Source organism: Littorina saxatilis, linkage group LG9, assembly GCF_037325665.1.
Source record: "Littorina saxatilis isolate snail1 linkage group LG9, US_GU_Lsax_2.0, whole genome shotgun sequence".
Taxonomy (NCBI): domain Eukaryota; kingdom Metazoa; phylum Mollusca; class Gastropoda; order Littorinimorpha; family Littorinidae; genus Littorina; species Littorina saxatilis.
The window spans coordinates 40,339,229-40,356,625 of record NC_090253.1 but is presented as its reverse complement, the minus strand read 5'-3'; the positions used below and the strand labels follow the sequence as shown (position 1 = coordinate 40,356,625).

Below are 17,397 nucleotides of genomic sequence, written 5' to 3'. Positions count from 1 at the left end.
AATGATGGATATATGTGCATGATTGCGTTTCGCAGACACAGTTGTCATGTGCGTTGTAATTGGCGACGAATGCTGGATGATTACTATTTTTGTGCCAGGATTACTATTTTTGGGGCTGAGCATTACTCCAAAACACTTATGGGGGTAAACAGGTCTGGGCATAAGGCGAGCGACCGAAGCAAAAGTTTAAGCAGTTAAAAACCACTTGGCGGCAGTTTGGCTCATCCTTGTGTTTCGCCATAGATTTTATCTTCCTTTCTTCTTTCAGTTTAACTGTGTAGATACAACATTTCTGATGAAAATTAACAAAAAAGTAAGAAGAATGAACAATTAGTCTCGAAGATAAATATAGTTCCCATTGAAGGTGCTTGTGTTAAAAAAAACCGGCCATATTCTGAGAAAACAGTGTCAAAAGTTGTCAAATAAGAAAACATTTTGAAAATGATCGCTTTATTGCAAGAAAGAGGTTGACAACGACCACATGACTACGCACAATGATTCTATGGTGTTCAAAGTACCTAAAAATGCTGAGAACCTAAAACGCATTTTTGGACTAAAATTCCGTGCCATCTCTGGCCTCAAGTTACATTGTTATGTTATGTTATGTCATGGTTACATCAGTCTTTATTTCGAAATTCCTCCTTTGCTTTCCTCGCGGACTTTGCCCCAAACTGATGATGGCTTTGCAGTTAAAGCGTAACACAACCTTCTTATTCTAACCCCCAAGCGGGAAGCAGTTTTGGTCGACACCGGTGCTTTCAAGGACGCACGTCAGGAACAGTAACTCTAAAGGTTAGCTCGAGTCGTTTGAGTCATTTGGTTGTAAAACCGATGAGTTTGACTTCTATGTTAAACTGAATCCATTCCAGAGTGGTCAGTGTAACTCTATAGATTGATTACCCATTATAGGAATCAGAGTTGCACATGCTTCTTCGATCGTTTGCAAGGTTTTCAAGAGTGATTCAGTCACAAAATGCCGGCGAGACAGTCGAACCCAAAAGACAAGAAGGGTGGTAGGGCCAAGAATCCACCTGGAGCAAGGACAGGTACGTAAAGAACTTGGGTAACTTGGGTGTATGATGGACTGTTACGTACGTAACTGATGAACTGTTACGTGACTTATGGCAACCCTGAAAGTCCAACAAATGGTGTACTCGCCTTTGGCTTGTTTCTAAAAATGCACCAGCCAGAGAGCAAACTTTACTACTACTACTACTACAGTACTAGCCAAACCAACAATTTGTTTCAGCAACTTTACTCGTATTTGGCGAGTAGATGAAAATTTCTACTCGCCGTGACAACTGACAAGTGACATGCATTCTTAGTCCTTTAAAATGTTTGACCGAAAATGTTTTTAATACATTACATGGCACCTTGAATGTATTCTCTCTAGTTTTAATCATGAATACTCCGATAAGATGATGATACAGACATTGAGGTCTAACGAATGATGTCTCACAACGTGTGCGGTCGTCCTTGGCGGTCAAGAAAGCCGCCGCGATCATTGCGCAGACGACACTTCCAGACCGCCAATATTTTTTGTGCGCATCACGTACGTGCTCCACATAAATCGGCCGGAAACGAAGCAATTGGGAAACCTGGATTTAACAAAAACATTACTAGTATGGCTGGTTTCTTGTGGATGGAGAGGGGAGAAAAGAGGGCAGTGCATGTTTTTTTAACAGGGGTATTTATGATCGACCTCTCCTCTGAGCCAGATCGAGTATATATAAGAGTTATGTTAGTTGTAGTAGTAGTGGTTAAAGACTAGATTGGTATCCATAAGCCTCACGGCTTTTTTTCGCGTCCCATCTCATTATCAGATTTGTTGCAGGTCAATCATAATAACATGCTCAAAGTGGTATTTACTCAATATCAATTATTGTACAAATAAAGTGACTCGTCATAAGTTTTTGTACGTCCAGCAGATTTTTGAAAGTGTTAATAGTTTCTGCATTTTTAACAACATCAGTTAGTGTGTCCCATGATGGTGCAACTCTGTTAGAAAAGGAAAGTTTCCAGATATTAGTTTTACTAAATTCAATAAAGATTTTGTCCGTATTTTTCCTCGTTGCATCAGTGGTACTTTGATACGTTAAAATACAAGTTCCATTTAACTGACCATTTCTGGAGATTATCAATGTCATTTTGTATTGTTTGGTATCGCTGGGGTACATCATACAATTTAGTATCATCTGCAAATTATACTTTGCAGGTACTTTGTACTGTATCCGGTAGGTCATTAATAAAGATTGTAAACAAAACAGGCCCCAGAATACTTCCCTGAGGGATGCCACTTAAAACATCTGTACTGTCAGAATGCACATTACCCACTCTGACTCTCTGTTTTCTGTTGGATAGAAAATCTCTAATCCATCGCACAACATTTCCAGTTAATCCATAATACTCCAGCTGAACTGAGAGTCTTTCATGTGGCACTGAATCGAAGGCTTTCTTAAAATCAAAATAAACAATGTCAATACAATTTTTTTCATCAAGGATCCTTGTCAAATCTTCCATTACTTCCAATAATTGGGTAACACCAAGACCTCTTTTGACGGAACCCGTGCTGACAATTTGAATATAAAACATTAACAGTCATGTGATCTACAATAATATCTCTCACTATGGCTTCAAGGACCTTACAAATAACACATGTGAGGCTGACTGTCCTGTAATTTCCCGAATCAGATTTTAGTCCCTTCTTGAAAATAGCAGTAACATCAGCTGATTTCCAGTCATTAGGCACTTGTGACATTTCTAGGGATTTATTAAATAAAATACAAAAAGGTAACGCAAGTTCCTTATTCAGTTCCTTGAGAACCCTTGATGGGATCTTGTCTGGTCCCTGAGCCTTATTAGGATTTAAAGTAGCCAATTTCTTTTCGACTGCTCTTGGTGTTACCCGTAGCTCTGTCAAAGTGATACCTTCCGATTTTGAAGCAGGACTTTTTTCAGGGAGAGTGGTTATATCCTCCCTTGTAAATACGCTTGAGAAAAACTCGTTTTTTTTAAGGCAGGTCAAATGGAGACAGGGATATTACTCTTCATACACAAAGGGAAGCCACTGAGTTGTGTCGCCATTTTTTCCTGGCAGGCTGGGAATTCGAACACATCGAACAGGGAACGCAGAAGAAGAAGAAGAAGAAGAAGAAGAACACGTCGAACATTCGAATGACGTAAATAGAACAAACGTCACATTTTTCAGGCAGCGGAAGTGTGGTGACGCGGCCCAGAACAAATGACGTCAGAAAATGACGACACCGCCAGAAATAAAAACAATGCGACACGCCTACCAACCACGAGGTCAAAAACACGTGGGCATCTAATGAAATCGGTACAAAGCCGTTCTCTTTGCCAGTGACATCGTAATAATCACCAAAGCTAACATTGAAGCTCCGGTAGCAGGTAAGAGAGTGTCTCCCAACCCGTGATGCTCACAGCGTGATTGCATCAGAATACCACATGTTAAAACCGGTGTTTGAACTAGAATAACAGCCAGTAGTATTAAGAACAAGTGTCTTGTGTATGCAGCCCTCTTTCTACTGTACGCTGGCAGCAGATAATACAATAATTGAAGTCCTTCGAGGCATAAGGGGCCCATAAGGCGAAAAATTGCTTTAATTCCACCCTCAAAAAGTCCCAGCCTTCAAACCGTAACAAATAACAGTACGCACTATTAAGCAAAATTATAAACCAAGCCTTGATTATTAATTTTTATTATTACACTTGTATCAAACAAGTGACCTCCACCTTTTGATTGGCGTTTTTATTACATTTGAATCGGACTTGTGGCCTTTCAAAGTTGCGGTGACCTTTGACTTTCAACAGAGGTCATATGTAACAGTGGTTTTTAAAAACATAATTTAGTTGGCTCATATATCTGAGACAAATGATCGGACAACAGCCCTTTACATTATCGTGACACATATTTTTCTGAGGCACACTGGACAGTAATAGTGCAAAGGGTGGGGTTAATCAAGGGAGTGAACCCCCCCTAAAAACACTACCAACCTGTCGTTTTTGGCTCACATGCGAAGCAAAAGTGAGTCTATGTACTCACCCGAGTCGTCCGTCCGGACGTCCGTCCGTCCGTCCGGAAAACTTTAACGTTGGATATTTCTTGGACACTATTCAGTCTATCAGTACCAAATTTGGCAAGATGGTGTATGATGACAAGGCCCCAAAAAACATACATAGCATCTTGACCTTGCTTCAAGGTCAAGGTCGCAGGGGCCATAAACGTTGTCTAAAAAACAGCTATTTTTCACATTTTTCCCATTTTCTCTGAAGTTTTTGAGATTCAATACCTCACCTATATATGATATATAGGGCAAAGTAAGCCCCATCTTTTGATACCAGTTTGGTTTACCTTGCTTCAAGGTCAAGGTCACAGGAGCTCTTCAAAGTTGGATTGTATACATATTTTGAAGTGACCTTGACCCTGAACTATGGAAGATAACTGTTTCAAACTTAAAAATTATGTGGGGCACATGTTATGCTTTCATCATGAGACACATTTGGTCACATATGATCAAGGTCAAGGTCACTTTGACCCTTATGAAATGTGACCAAAATAAGGTAGTGAACCACTAAAAGTGACCGTATCTCATGGTAGAAAGAGCCAATAAGCACCATTGTACTTCCTATGTCTTGAATTAACAGCTTTGTGTTGCATGACCTTGGATGACCTTGACCTTGGGTCAAGGTCACATGTATTTTGGTAGGAAAAATGTAGAGCAGTTCTTAGTGTATGATGTCATTGCTAGGTTTAGTTATTTGACCTTGACCCTGAAGGTCAAGGTCATGTCAAGGTCAAGCATGTGAGTCGTATGGGCTTTGCCCTTCTTGTTTTGTTTTTTTTTAATGCCGTTTTGATCGCTCTTGCGTTTACAACCCATCTCATCAAATCGTAATTTATTTCCAGGCTACCAGCAATAGAATACCTCAACATGAGGAACAAATTTAAAATAAACTCTGGCAAAAGACGTGACGTCACAAAGTTTGAGTATGCGCAACATTTTCGTTTACCAGTGCACTTCGTTACCTGCCCATTGCTGCTTTGGGTGATATTTTTTAAATGACTATTCCTATGCAGATGTTTGTGTAATTGGCCGTTTTCAAAACATACCCATTTTTCGATTTTTCGGTCCAAAATTCAAAACGGGCACTGTCTTCCGAGACTCATAGCTCCGAAACGAACCCACTACCCTATATTTTTTTTTATGCTGAATGCATAGCAGACAGATCGAACTTAAAAAATAACCAACTTTTGGGAGAAACCAAATTATATTTAACGGGTCCAGTGAACTACCTTAATGTTACTTGTTAGTGATGTATTTTAAACGGAGGCTTGTAATATTCTGATGTAGACAATCAAAATGTGGAAGCATTTCATATTCTTTCTCTATATAAGGCCTAGGATATAATTATTTCAAAACGGTATTCATTAATGAATTCAATTTGTATGGTTAAAAGGTCTCAATTAAATTAAACAAATATCACTTGCCCAAAATGGTTTCCACTGGACCCATGCATGCAGCTCTGGCAGTCTGGAGAATAACCCTGAGATATGCGTACATTAATTTCCATTTACTTTCCAATTATAGCGGCTGGGAGAACAAGGCTAAGGTCGCGTTCTACAGTAGTGAATCCTTCGTGGAAACCAGTCGCCAAACACACCAAGAACTATGCCCTCAACACCTTTGATTCTGGTATCAGGTGAGAACTCAGGTAGTTAGGAAGAGTTGTGAAGGGGTGTGAATTCAGTAGTGTGCTCTGTTTTAATTGTGTGCGTGTGTGTGTGTGTGACTATGCAATGTGAGAGAGAGAAGTGTTATTTTATTTCCAGAAATTCTGTGCACAAAAGGACAGAGTTAAAAACAAAAAGGTTCTTTTAACAGTAAAACTGTTTTACTCTTAACCAGTTTGCTGCCAGTAAATATTTGTTATACAAAGCATTAATGATTACCTGTATTCACGATCACCTGAATTGACAACTCACAATGTGCCTTGGATGTATAAGTGATTCCAACACACGCATACTTTGTTTGTTGCTCTTCTTTTTACATTTAGTCAAGTTTTGACTATATGTTTTAACGTAGAGGGGGGAATCGAGATGAGGGTCGTGGTGTATGTGCGTGTGTGTGTGTCTGTCTGTGTGTGTGTGTAGAGCGATTCAGACTAAACTACTGGACCGATCTTTATGAAATTTGACATGAGAGTTCCTGGGTATGAAATCCCCGAACGTTTTTTTCATTTTTTTGATAAATGTCTTTGATGACGTCATATCCGGCTTTTCGTGAAAGTTGAGGCGGCACTGTCACGCCCTCATTTTTCAACCAAATTGGTTGAAATTTTGGTCAAGTAATCTTCGACGAAGCCCGGACTTTGGTATTGCATTTCAGCTTGGTGGCTTAAAAATTAATTAATGACTTTGGTCATTAAAAATCTGAAAATTGTAAAAAAAAAATAAAAATTTATAAAACGATCCAAATTTACGTTCATCTTATTCTCCATCATTTTCTGATTCCAAAAACATATAAATATGTTATGTTTGGATTAAAAACAAGCTCTGAAAATTAAATGTATAAAAATCATTATCAAAATTAAATTGTCGAAATCAATTTAAAAACACTTTCATCTTATTCCTTGTCGGTTCCTGAATCCAAAAACATATAGATATGATATGTTTGGATTAAAAAAACGCTCAGAAAGTTAAAACAAAGAGAGGTACAGAAAAGCGTGCTATCCTTCTTAGCGCAACTACTACCCCGCTCTTCTTGTCAATTTCACTGCCTTTGCCATGAGCGGTGGACTGACGATGCTACGAGTATACGGCCTTGCTTAAAAATGGCATTGCGTTCAGTTTCATTCTGTGAGTTCGACAGCTACTTGACTAAATGTTGTATTTTCGCCTTACGCGACTTGTTTGTTGTTTATTGAACCGTTTGTTGCTGGTTAACGCAAGTTAGTAGTTACCCAGGAATCACACATAACATTTTACAGACAGCGAAAGTGTTAAGAAAAAATATACATGAGAAGATCTGCAAGTGTACAAGTGTTAATTTGCTTTGATTCCAGGCTTCTGATGAACAAAGTTCCAGAAGGTGTTTACGAAGAAGTGCATGATGCCTTGAGTGATGCAAGAAATCAGTGAGTATATATGTGACCCTCCACCATGAAATGAGTCGCATGTCACCTCGCGCGGTTCTGCGCTAGGCTTAATATAAGTCCGGAGAGTGTCTGGTAACAGTGTGAGGGTCACCTCAGTCACAAGCTCAACTCGAGCAGTTTTCGCTCTTTTCTAAAACGGGTTTCACCACTGGATAGAGCATAAATAACTCTTTAGGAAAATGTGCAAACATGAAAATCATGCAAAGGTGACATGCGACTCATTCCGTGGTGGTGGGTCACATATTGTTAGCCTCAATCCTTCTTCTTGTTCTGCTTTCATGGGCTGAAACTCCTACAAAAATCCAAAAACAAATAAACTGCCAACGTTCCAAAATTCAGAATCACAACTCCTACATGAAACTCCTACACTTGTGCTTTTTGCATGAATGGGTTTTTACGTGTGTGACTGTGTTTCCCAACCAATTGGGTAGCCACACTCTGTTTTGGGGGGATGCATGCTTAGTACTTTCATGTTTCTATAAGTATAACCAACCAAACTTGAATGTACAAACAAAGGGAGATATGGCACCAAGTCTACACATGAGTTAACCTGGGAGGTCAGAAAAGTCTCTGCCCTTAATTAACCCACCAGGCGTGGCTGGAATTTGAACGCTCAACCTTCCACGTGCGAGACTGATGTCTTAACCACTGGGCTATTGCAGACAACATCCTAGTTTTCAAGGCGGATCTCTTTGCTCAGAATATGCTGTATTTGTTGTCATCATTGCTGAATTTCTCATATTTAGACCTCAGTACTTGCTTGATATAAGTTCTACATTGGAAACATCTGTAGTCTAAATTATGAAAGTACCCTTTTTGTGGATGTTTCAGCGCAAGTGTTATGAGTTCTTTCGTTTATTTTACTTGTTGCGAAATGATTTGAATCATAGACCATTTATCCTGGACCGCCAACTAGCTCTCTCCCGCTCTTTCTCTCTATTACGAGGTAGCGGCCCCTCGCATTTTGGAACGAAGAGAGGTACAGAAAAGCGTGCTATCCTTCTCAGCGCAACTACTACCCCGCTCTTCTTGGCCTTTCAGAAATCAGGGGGATGTCATATCCGGTGTCGATTGTAAACATAGACGAAGTTGCCGAGGTAAGTTCTGAAAATGCTAAAATAAACTCAGCTAAAGTGCATATGGAACATGTTTTTCGATGAGTTTTGTTAAGTTTAGTTTGGAGTTTTGGAAAATCCAGTTCATTGTCACCTCCCATTGTCACAAATAACTGGAGCGTGCTTTCTTTTCACTGTCTTTCAAACCGGACGCTAAGCGCCCCTGTGAAAGTCGAGCGTCGTAACCTCGAAGGGTCACTTGACGAGTTGGCGGTCCAGGCTATTTGGTCTATGATTTGAATGAAATCTCTGCCTTCTTGTTTGGATGATGATATTGGCTGTTTCGTGTCACAGGGTTGCTGTTTCCTTGGAAACATTGAGAGTGCCACCAAACAAGCAGGACTACGATCATTTAAGTACAACACTGGTAAGTTAAGGTAATATTTATACTCATAGTGAGAAGACAGAAAAGGCTCATTCCGTGGGTTTGTTTGTTTTTTGGTTTGTTTTTTTAAATCTAAAAGCTACCAAGCCTAATCTCATTCCATGCACTTTTTTTTTAAATTAGTGTGTGTGTGTGTGAGACAAAGAATTTAATCTAAAAGTCACCCAGCCTAGCCTCTTTTCATGCACCTTATTTTTATTTCTCTCTCTCCCTATCCCCCCTCTCTCTCTCCCCTCTCTCTCTGCTTGAATTATATGTTGACCTGTTGTGCCATCATTGTTTCCAGGTCAATTTGAAGCAGACAAAAGCACAGCTATCACAGCGCTACAAGTCTTTGAGCAAGGCTCTTGACAAACAAGAGAAGTACGTTCTTCACAGTTTTATTTTTTTAAGTCTGAAGTGGTGTGAAAGGGCTTGTATTTATTTGTCTAATGACACAAATGTTGTTAATTGTTTTCATGGCTTTAAGAAAGATGGCATCATAGACTAAAGAGTAAAGCTTCCATACATGTAATTTGCATGCCTTAAGCTATGTTTCCATATAGCGACGCGACGGCGGAACAATGGTTGTGGCAGCAGTGGCAAAACCGATCGCAACAGTAAGTAACAAAGAACGCGTGTTTGCTCCAGGGCGCGAAAAAAATTGCTGCCGCACGGTATTTGTGTCCAAAGTGGGAGTGGTCTAAGTCTTCCCAAATATTGGAGGACCCCCAACAACCAGGTTTATAGTCTATTTTGACTGTTTTTTGGTCCGATACATTTATTCCCTGAGCTGCACATAGTCCAGCTAGAATTTCTTCAAAGGTTGTTAAAAAGCACCGGGTTTGTTCCGCTTTTTGACTCACATGCGAAGCAAAAGTGAGTCTATGTACTCACCCGAGTCGTCCGTCCGTCCGGACGTCCGTCCGGAAAACTTTAACGTTGGATATTTCTTGGACACTATTCAGTCTATCAGTACCAAATTTGGCAAGATGGTGTATGATGACAAGGCCCCAAAAAACATACATAGCATCTTGACCTTGCTTCAAGGTCAAGGTCGCAGGGGCCATAAATGTTGCCTAAAAAACAGCTATTTTTCACATTTTTCCCATTTTCTCTGAAGTTTTTGAGATTCAATACCTCACCTATATATGATATATAGGGCAAAGTAAGCCCCATCTTTTGATACCAGTTTGGTTTACCTTGCTTCAAGGTCAAGGTCACAGGAGCTCTTCAAAGTTGGATTGTATACATATTTTGAAGTGACCTTGACCCTGAACTATGGAAGATAACTGTTTCAAACTTAAAAATTATGTGGGGCACATGTTATGCTTTCATCATGAGACACATTTGGTCACATATGATCAAGGTCAAGGTCACTTTGACCCTTATGAAATGTGACCAAAATAAGGTAGTGAACCACTAAAAGTGACCATATCTCATGGTAGAAAGAGCCAATAAGCACCATTGTACTTCCTATGTCTTGAATTAACAGCTTTGTGTTGCATGACCTTGGATGACCTTGACCTTGGGTCAAGGTCACATGTATTTTGGTAGGAAAAATGTGTAAAGCAGTTCTTAGTGTATGATGTCATTGCTAGGTTTAGTTATTTGACCTTGACCCTGAAGGTCAAGGTCAAGTCAAGGTCAAGCATGTGAGTCGTATGGGCTTTGCCCTTCTTGTTGAGCATTTTGTTGAAATAAAAGAGTTTTTTTCTTACATTTCTCGTCTTTTCAATTTTCTCTTAAATATAGTTTCTCTTAATTACGGCATGGTTGTGTGAGTTTTTGAACGATGTATAAGAAGAAGTCAACCCAGAAAGAACAAAACACTGCCTGCCATGGAAACACTCACAACGACATTCTCTAGCGACATCGCGTGTTTGTCATCGTCGTGCCGCGGCGGCGTCGCTATATGGAAACATAGCTTTAAAAGGTTTTGTGTGGGTGCGTTTGTGTGTGTGTGTTTGTCTTTGTGTTTAGAAGCAAGAAATAAAGTAGATCAGTTTCTCTTTTGTTTTTTGCTCCTCTGTGTAACATTTTAGAAAACATATACTCTTGCATGACTATAATTATAATAATAATAATAATAATAACTGGATATTTTTAAGTGCCTAACCTATGGCTCTAGGCCCTTTACAAAAGAACATATATATATACAGAATAGAACAATTAAAAGTACAACCTACATAAAAAAAATTAATCATACAGACACAAATCACCACATGTACTGTTCACACAATAATCATATATGCAATACACACTATATATTATACAAACATACACAGCTAACACTCTCAACAATCATAACAACTTTATGGGAGAGGAGTATGTGCAGAAATGGAATGAAGAAGACATTAGGCCAGGTTGGTGTAATATTCTGTGAAAAAGAAAGTTTTCAACTGTTGTTTAAAAGAGCTGAGAGAGGTGCAGTGTCTGACAGAGAAGGGAAGAGAGTTCCAGAGTGGTGGTGCAGCACAACAGAAGCTTCTTCCTCCGTGATGTTTCTTGTTGAAGCGCTCAACTTTCAACGCTCAATATATAATAGCATGATACATTCTGAATGGACTATTCCTCACCATGCACTATCGCTTGTGTTCAGGGAACTTCAGAAGATGGAAGATGAAAAAATCAGCCTTCAAGACTTTGGAAAGCTTCCAGGAAAGGTATGTCAGCTTCATGTTTTGAGGGGGAGTGTCAGTGTTCATTTGAGCATGCTGGAGGTACATTCTTTCACATGGATGTTATTGATCATGCTCACCACCACAGATCTGTTCAGACTTTTAGTAGTTAGGACTGACTATTAGGGTTTAACGTCCTCTTAGACCAACTGGTCTATATTGGGACAGGTATTGGTAATACGTTGAAGATATGGTGTGATACTTTGATTCGAACAAGCCCGCTGTGGCTGTCTTCTTCGACACACCAGCATTGGGTTTGTCTCGTCAAAGTATCGAAATACGATCATGATAATTGGAGACGAGAGATGATGCATGCGTGTCTTCGTGTTTTCCAAGCCCTGAGACTTTCGCTGTGAACGTGGGATCTTTTTCGTGCGCATGTGTGCACACGGGGGTGTTCGGACACCGAAGAGAGTCTGCACAAAGTTGACTCCGAGAAATAAATCTCTCGCCGAACGTGGGGATCGAACCCACGCTGATAGCGACCAACTGGCTACAAAGCCAGCGCGCTACCAACTGAGCTACGTCCCCGCCCTAGTGGTTAGGGACTGGATGGGTATCCAAAAGCGTCACGGCTTTTTTCGCGTCCCATCTCATTATTAAATTTGTTGCAGGTCAATCATATTAACATGCTCAAAGTCGTATTTACTCAATATCAATTATCGTACAAATAAAGTGACTCAGTCGTAAGTTTTTGTATGTCCAGCAGATTTTTGAAAGTGTTAATAGTTTGTGCATTTTTAACAACATCAGACAGTGTCTAAATTCAGCAAGAAATTCTCACTCCGCACAGAATGCAGCCGTGTTATTATTTTTTGGTTTTTTTGCTGATATGTGTCCTAGTATAAGGCTGCTCTTGTTCCATGTAAAGACTGGACACATTTGTGGCAGTAAGAGGGTGAGTGTGTCTTTGTTTTACTGTGTTGCTGTTGACATAGTATTTCCTGGTGATTTGTATGTCTCGGTCTGTCACGTTTCATTATATCACATAATGTGATTATGAACGGTTAGTTACTACTAACTAACCACACCACGATCCACTCTCGCAGTCATACAAATAGATAGAATCAACAAAAGTATAAGTTTCAGACGCCTGTTTATATACTAACTCGCCACCTCCCTCGAGACTTCACTCCAAAAGATGTTTTACGTTCAAAACGTAAAATATAGGTCACTGACAAAAATGCCAGTTAAAGTTTAGAAAATGATAATAACACGCTGATCCCGTGTATAGATAAGAAAGATAGCCGGTTATGCAAAAGCGCTGGTTAAATGCAGGTGTCACACACCCCACGTTGTCACCACTCAAATATAATCACAAATACACAAGGTGACTTGGTGGTTAAAGGCGCAATGGCATGGTGCACTTAGCTTTTCGTTACGGAGTGGGCGACCCGTAAATAGTCCTTCCCCACTACTGCTTCGTTGATTGGAGTGCCGGTTGGCGTGGAACGAAGCAGGGAATCGTGGGGAAATCAGGCGCCTCACTCAGCTGCTGAAGACAACGGGTGTCGTGTAGGTGACGTCACTGCCTGCCGGAAGACCCCTGCAGACGATGACGGCCTCACCGGTTATCCCAGCAGCAGTAACAGCATACAGCAAGACAGCAACAGCGATGACCCGGTTACAGCATACCCGCAAAGACCCGTAGCTAGGTCAGTCAGGTAGCGTAGAAAGTAGGCTGCAACAAAAAGCATCGGTGCACTAAACATGCCACGCTACCCTTCACCCTCCACCTTCAAACATGTCACCTTTACATGTTTCATCGAGCACGTGGGCCTGCCCAAACGAACTTTTAAAACAACAAATCAGCCATTTTCCTTAACCTTCCTTCTCTCCATATCTGCAAAAGCCATATACAGATTATTATTTTAGCGTCACAAAGAGCAAATTATGCGCTAACCTGGAAAGAACAACAGAGAGTATTTCATTCCACAAACACAGACTCGTCAACAGCGTTAAATAATGATTTATTACCTCAACAGCCTAATGTAAGTAGCTCTACTTTAAGCGAATCCGCTCTCTTTTGAATGGCTTCCGTCCGTCGACAAAAATACCGCCATCGCCTTCTTGCTGAATTACTTTATGCGTGGGAAAAATCCCCCGCTCAGCCGAGAATCAACAAGTCGCGTAAGGCGAAAATACAACATTTAGTCAAGTAGCTGTCGAACTCACAGAATGAAACTGAACGCAATGCAACGCAGCAAGACCGTATACTCGTAGCATCGTCAGTCCACCGCTCACGGCAAAGGCAGTGAAATTGACAAGAAGAGCGGGGTAGTAGTTGCGCTGAGAAGGATAGCACGCTTTTCTGTACCTCTCTTCGTTTTAACTTTCTGAGCGTGTTTTAAATCCAAACATATCATATCTATATGTTTTTGGAATCAGGAACCGACAAGGAATAAGATGAAAGTGTTTTTAAATTGATTTCAAAAATTTAATTTTGATCATAATTTTTATATTTTTAATTTTCAGAGCTTGAATTTAATCCAAATATAACATATTTATATGTTTTTGGAATCAGAAAATGATGGAGAATAAGATGAACGTAAATTTGGATCGTTTTATAAAAAAATTGTTTTTACAATTTTCAGATTTTTAATGACCAAAGTCATTAATTAATTTTTAAGCCACCACGCTGAAATGCAATACCAAAGTCCGGGCTTCGTCGAAGATTACTTGACCAAAATTACAACCAATTTGGTTGAAAAATGAGAGCGTGACAGTGCCGCCTCAACTTTCACAAAAACCCGGATATGACGTCATCAAAGACATTTATGAAAAAAATGTCTGAGGATATCATACCCAGGAACTCTCATGTCAAATTTCATAAAGATCGGTCCAGTAGTTTAGTCTAAATCGCTCTACACACACACACAGACAGACAGACAGACACACACCACTACCCTCGTCTCGATTCCCCCCTCTATGTTAAAACATTTAGTCAAAACTTGACTAAATGTAAAAACCTGACAACCTTGTTGCCAGCACAGGTAAAACAGCGAAAAGTTTTCTCTCCTTCGTCGCCAAATGTTGAAGACCATCTAACTTTCGAATGGAGGAAAAACGATCCTTCTCTGTCGCTGCCCTGTGTTCTCGTGTCTCCTCTCATGTCTTCCCCAAACAACCTTGAAAAAAACATCACGTGACTCCACGTGTCCCGTATCCAGTTCAGTTACCGTCGATTTCGCCAAGCAAGCAAAATCCTGCACGTGGAACCCCTGTATCAAAATATCACCCGCTCAGGAAAACGTATTTCCCGTGCTAAGCTCGGTCAGCAGAAAATAGCGCGTACAAGCACAGGCGCGTTTCGTCGTAATTTGAGAAAGGCACCCCACAGAGTGTTCCTTTCTCAATCCATGTCACTAAATCGTGACACGGTCAGAAACCTTTCTTGTCTCACAGCTGGATGTCCCATGAAAAAACAATAGATGATGTTTATAGTCCCCCATTTTTCAGCCGCAAGATTTGACAAATGAGGCGAGCAAGTAGCGTTTCATAGGGACCTCTCGCGACTCGAAAGACTAGGATTTGGCCATACATGTAGCAGGCGAGCGTGTCTGTGGAGGTGCTAGCTTAGTGAGAAAAATGTCAGCTGCACAGCTGCCAATCAGATCGGCTGTTCATGGCTGTTCACTGACGCATGCAGATGAATCTTTTGGTATCAACCAGTGATGTTTGATTCCTGTCTGGCTAGTGACAAAATTGTTTTCATTGTCTTGCCAAAGAGAGGCTAGCCCCAAGCAATTTTGTCTCCACAAAGCGTGTGTCAAGAATGATTGTAGATTTTCATGGGATATGGAAGGTTGCACAGCTTAAAAACAATGGCACGGACAGTCAGTTGATCAAGGTGATTGAGGGAAAAACTATGTGCAATGTGTATTTTGTTGTTGTTGAAAATATGCGCATGGGACCTCAGTATTCACTGTTGCAATGATTGCTGCACATCCAAGATCACTTTTTACTGTGATTACTTTGATCACGAACTTCAATTGACACAGTCCCATTGTTTGCCCCGGGGTTTTTTTGTAGTTTTTTTTATATATACAGTATAGAGTATGAGTTTTCTACAGTCCATAAAAAAACCCTATGACAGAGCTATTTCCGGAAATTGTCTACTGGAATGTATGCGCTTTTGTGTCAGCATTTTGAGATTTGTCGTATTATTTTGTTTCAGCATCACCCCCTGCTCTTAGAGCCTTTGGAGAATGATCTGCATCTGAACTTTAGCACAGTGAAGTGAGAGGTGCGCATGAAAAACTGTACACGAAGATTGGATCAGAAGTTATCTTTGTCTAGATTTTAAATAAACAGTGGTGAACCAAGGACTTAAACAAGTGGTGGATTTGTGAACAGCGGACCCCCTACCCACCCAGTTAAGATCCCCCAATTTAAGATTCCTCCCCCTTCCTTTCTCATATTTTCTGTTCATTTTAAGATTAAGACTCCCTTCTTTTTGAGACCTGGTTTTCTTAGATTTAGGGGGCTTAAAAAAGGGTTCCATGTATTTTTATGCTGCCAAAGGTTGAATTTCTTCACTGTATCAGTTGTTTGAAGGTGTTTGTGTGTGTGTTGATCGTTAAGAGTCTGTACAGCTGTGAATCAGAAAAAAAAAACCAAGAGATCAATGATGTGGTACCCCCCGCGGGTTAGGGGGAGTCCCATATTGGTTGGGACGAGAAAGAATTTACCCGATGCTACCCAGCATGTCGTAAGAGGCGACTAACGGTTCTGTTTCTCCTTTTACCCTTGTTAAGTGTTTCTTGTATAGAATATATATAGTCAATGTTTGTAAAGATTTTAGTCAAGCAGTATGTAAGAAATGTTAAGTCCTTTGTACTGGAAACTTGCATTCTCCCAGTAAGGTCATATATTGTACTACGTTGCAAGCCCCTGGAGCAATTTTTTGATTAGTGCTTTTGTGAACAAGAAACAATTAACAAGTGGCTCTATCCCATCTCCCCCCTTTCCCCTATCCCATCTCCCCCCTTTCCCCGTCGCGATATAACCTTGAATGGTTGAAAACGACGTTAAACACCAAATAAAGAAAGAAAGAAAGAAAGAATGATGTGGTCATATTGTTGCATTATGATTTTGCCATTGTTGCATTTATTTTACCTCTTTTGTTATTTCATTCTTGATTTAAGAGGGTTAACGTTTTATTTGTAATGGCTATCTGCTTAGTTTCGAGGGCATAAAAGCGAAAGTGTGAGAAGGAAAGAGTTGTCACTGTGTGTGATATTATCAGCGAAAATGAGTAAATGAATAAAGCAAACAGAACAAAGTTGGCTTTGTTAGATTTGAAGTTCGTCTCTGCTGAGAATGTTTCTGAAAATGTATGTAACCATGTACAGGCCGGGTCAAAGATCTTCTACTGCTACGCTAAGATGTGTCACTTGAGCCTTTTTTGCGCGTTCGTTGCCAGCTGCTGAGTAGATGAGGCCCGCTGCTGACACTAAAAAAAAGTTTGTGAAATTATGTATAAACAATGGCCAACTGGTGCGTTTTGCAGTTTTATCAAATACACAAACTTTTGTACAAAATGTTCAGTGAAGATTTGTTTCAGATTTCCAAAGATAAAAGAAATGGAAGAGTGTAATTTATTTCTGCTTTTATATAAATTATCTACCTATACAATCCACGTGTCAATGGAGTGTGTGATTTAACAAGAATGGGCCTTTTCTAAGGTGTGACACATCTTATCATAGCAGTGGAAGATTTTAGACCTGGTTAGAAATGGCTAAGGGATATTTTTAAAACTTGTATGAGGAGAAGAGGTTCCGTGTCAATTCAGATGTTATGTAGAGTTGTGTCCCCGCAAGGGCAACAGCCACTGAAGAAGTTGTAAGGGATAGGGGTGGATGTGTGCCCAATTTAACCCGTGCCACAACACATTAAGGACCTCACAAGTATGGATGGAGCGGCTCATGTAGTACCCCCAATTTTTTTCATTTGTGTATCTCTCACGTGCGTGTTCACATTTGCAAACACACACACACACACACGCAAAACACCCACACACAAGGACACACATACAAACACACACACACACACTATGAAA

General features: G+C 40.2%; 1 protein-coding gene across 1 annotated transcript; it reads left to right on the top strand.

Moving 5' to 3' along the window:
* Nucleotides 1-774: 774 nt before the first annotated feature.
* LOC138976081 (uncharacterized) lies at nucleotides 775-16,620 on the top strand. The gene is made up of 7 exons (XM_070348897.1): nucleotides 775-1,046; nucleotides 5,610-5,721; nucleotides 7,084-7,155; nucleotides 8,586-8,658; nucleotides 8,963-9,039; nucleotides 11,258-11,321; nucleotides 15,514-16,620. Exons 1-7 carry the CDS (start codon nucleotides 974-976, stop codon nucleotides 15,577-15,579), a joined length of 537 nt encoding a protein of 178 aa, XP_070204998.1. The 5' UTR covers nucleotides 775-973; the 3' UTR covers nucleotides 15,580-16,620.
* Nucleotides 16,621-17,397: the final 777 nt, after the last annotated feature.

Excerpts from the sequence above, each read along its gene's own strand:
- LOC138976081 (XM_070348897.1), top strand. The coding sequence starts at position 974 with ATGCCGGCGAGACAGTCGAACCCAAAAGACAAGAAGGGTGGTAGGGCC. Across the intron at positions 1,047-5,609 it reads TCCACCTGGAGCAAGGACAG|CGGCTGGGAGAACAAGGCTA; the intron begins GTACGTAAAGAA and ends TTCCAATTATAG. Across the intron at positions 11,322-15,513 it reads TTGGAAAGCTTCCAGGAAAG|CATCACCCCCTGCTCTTAGA; the intron begins GTATGTCAGCTT and ends ATTTTGTTTCAG.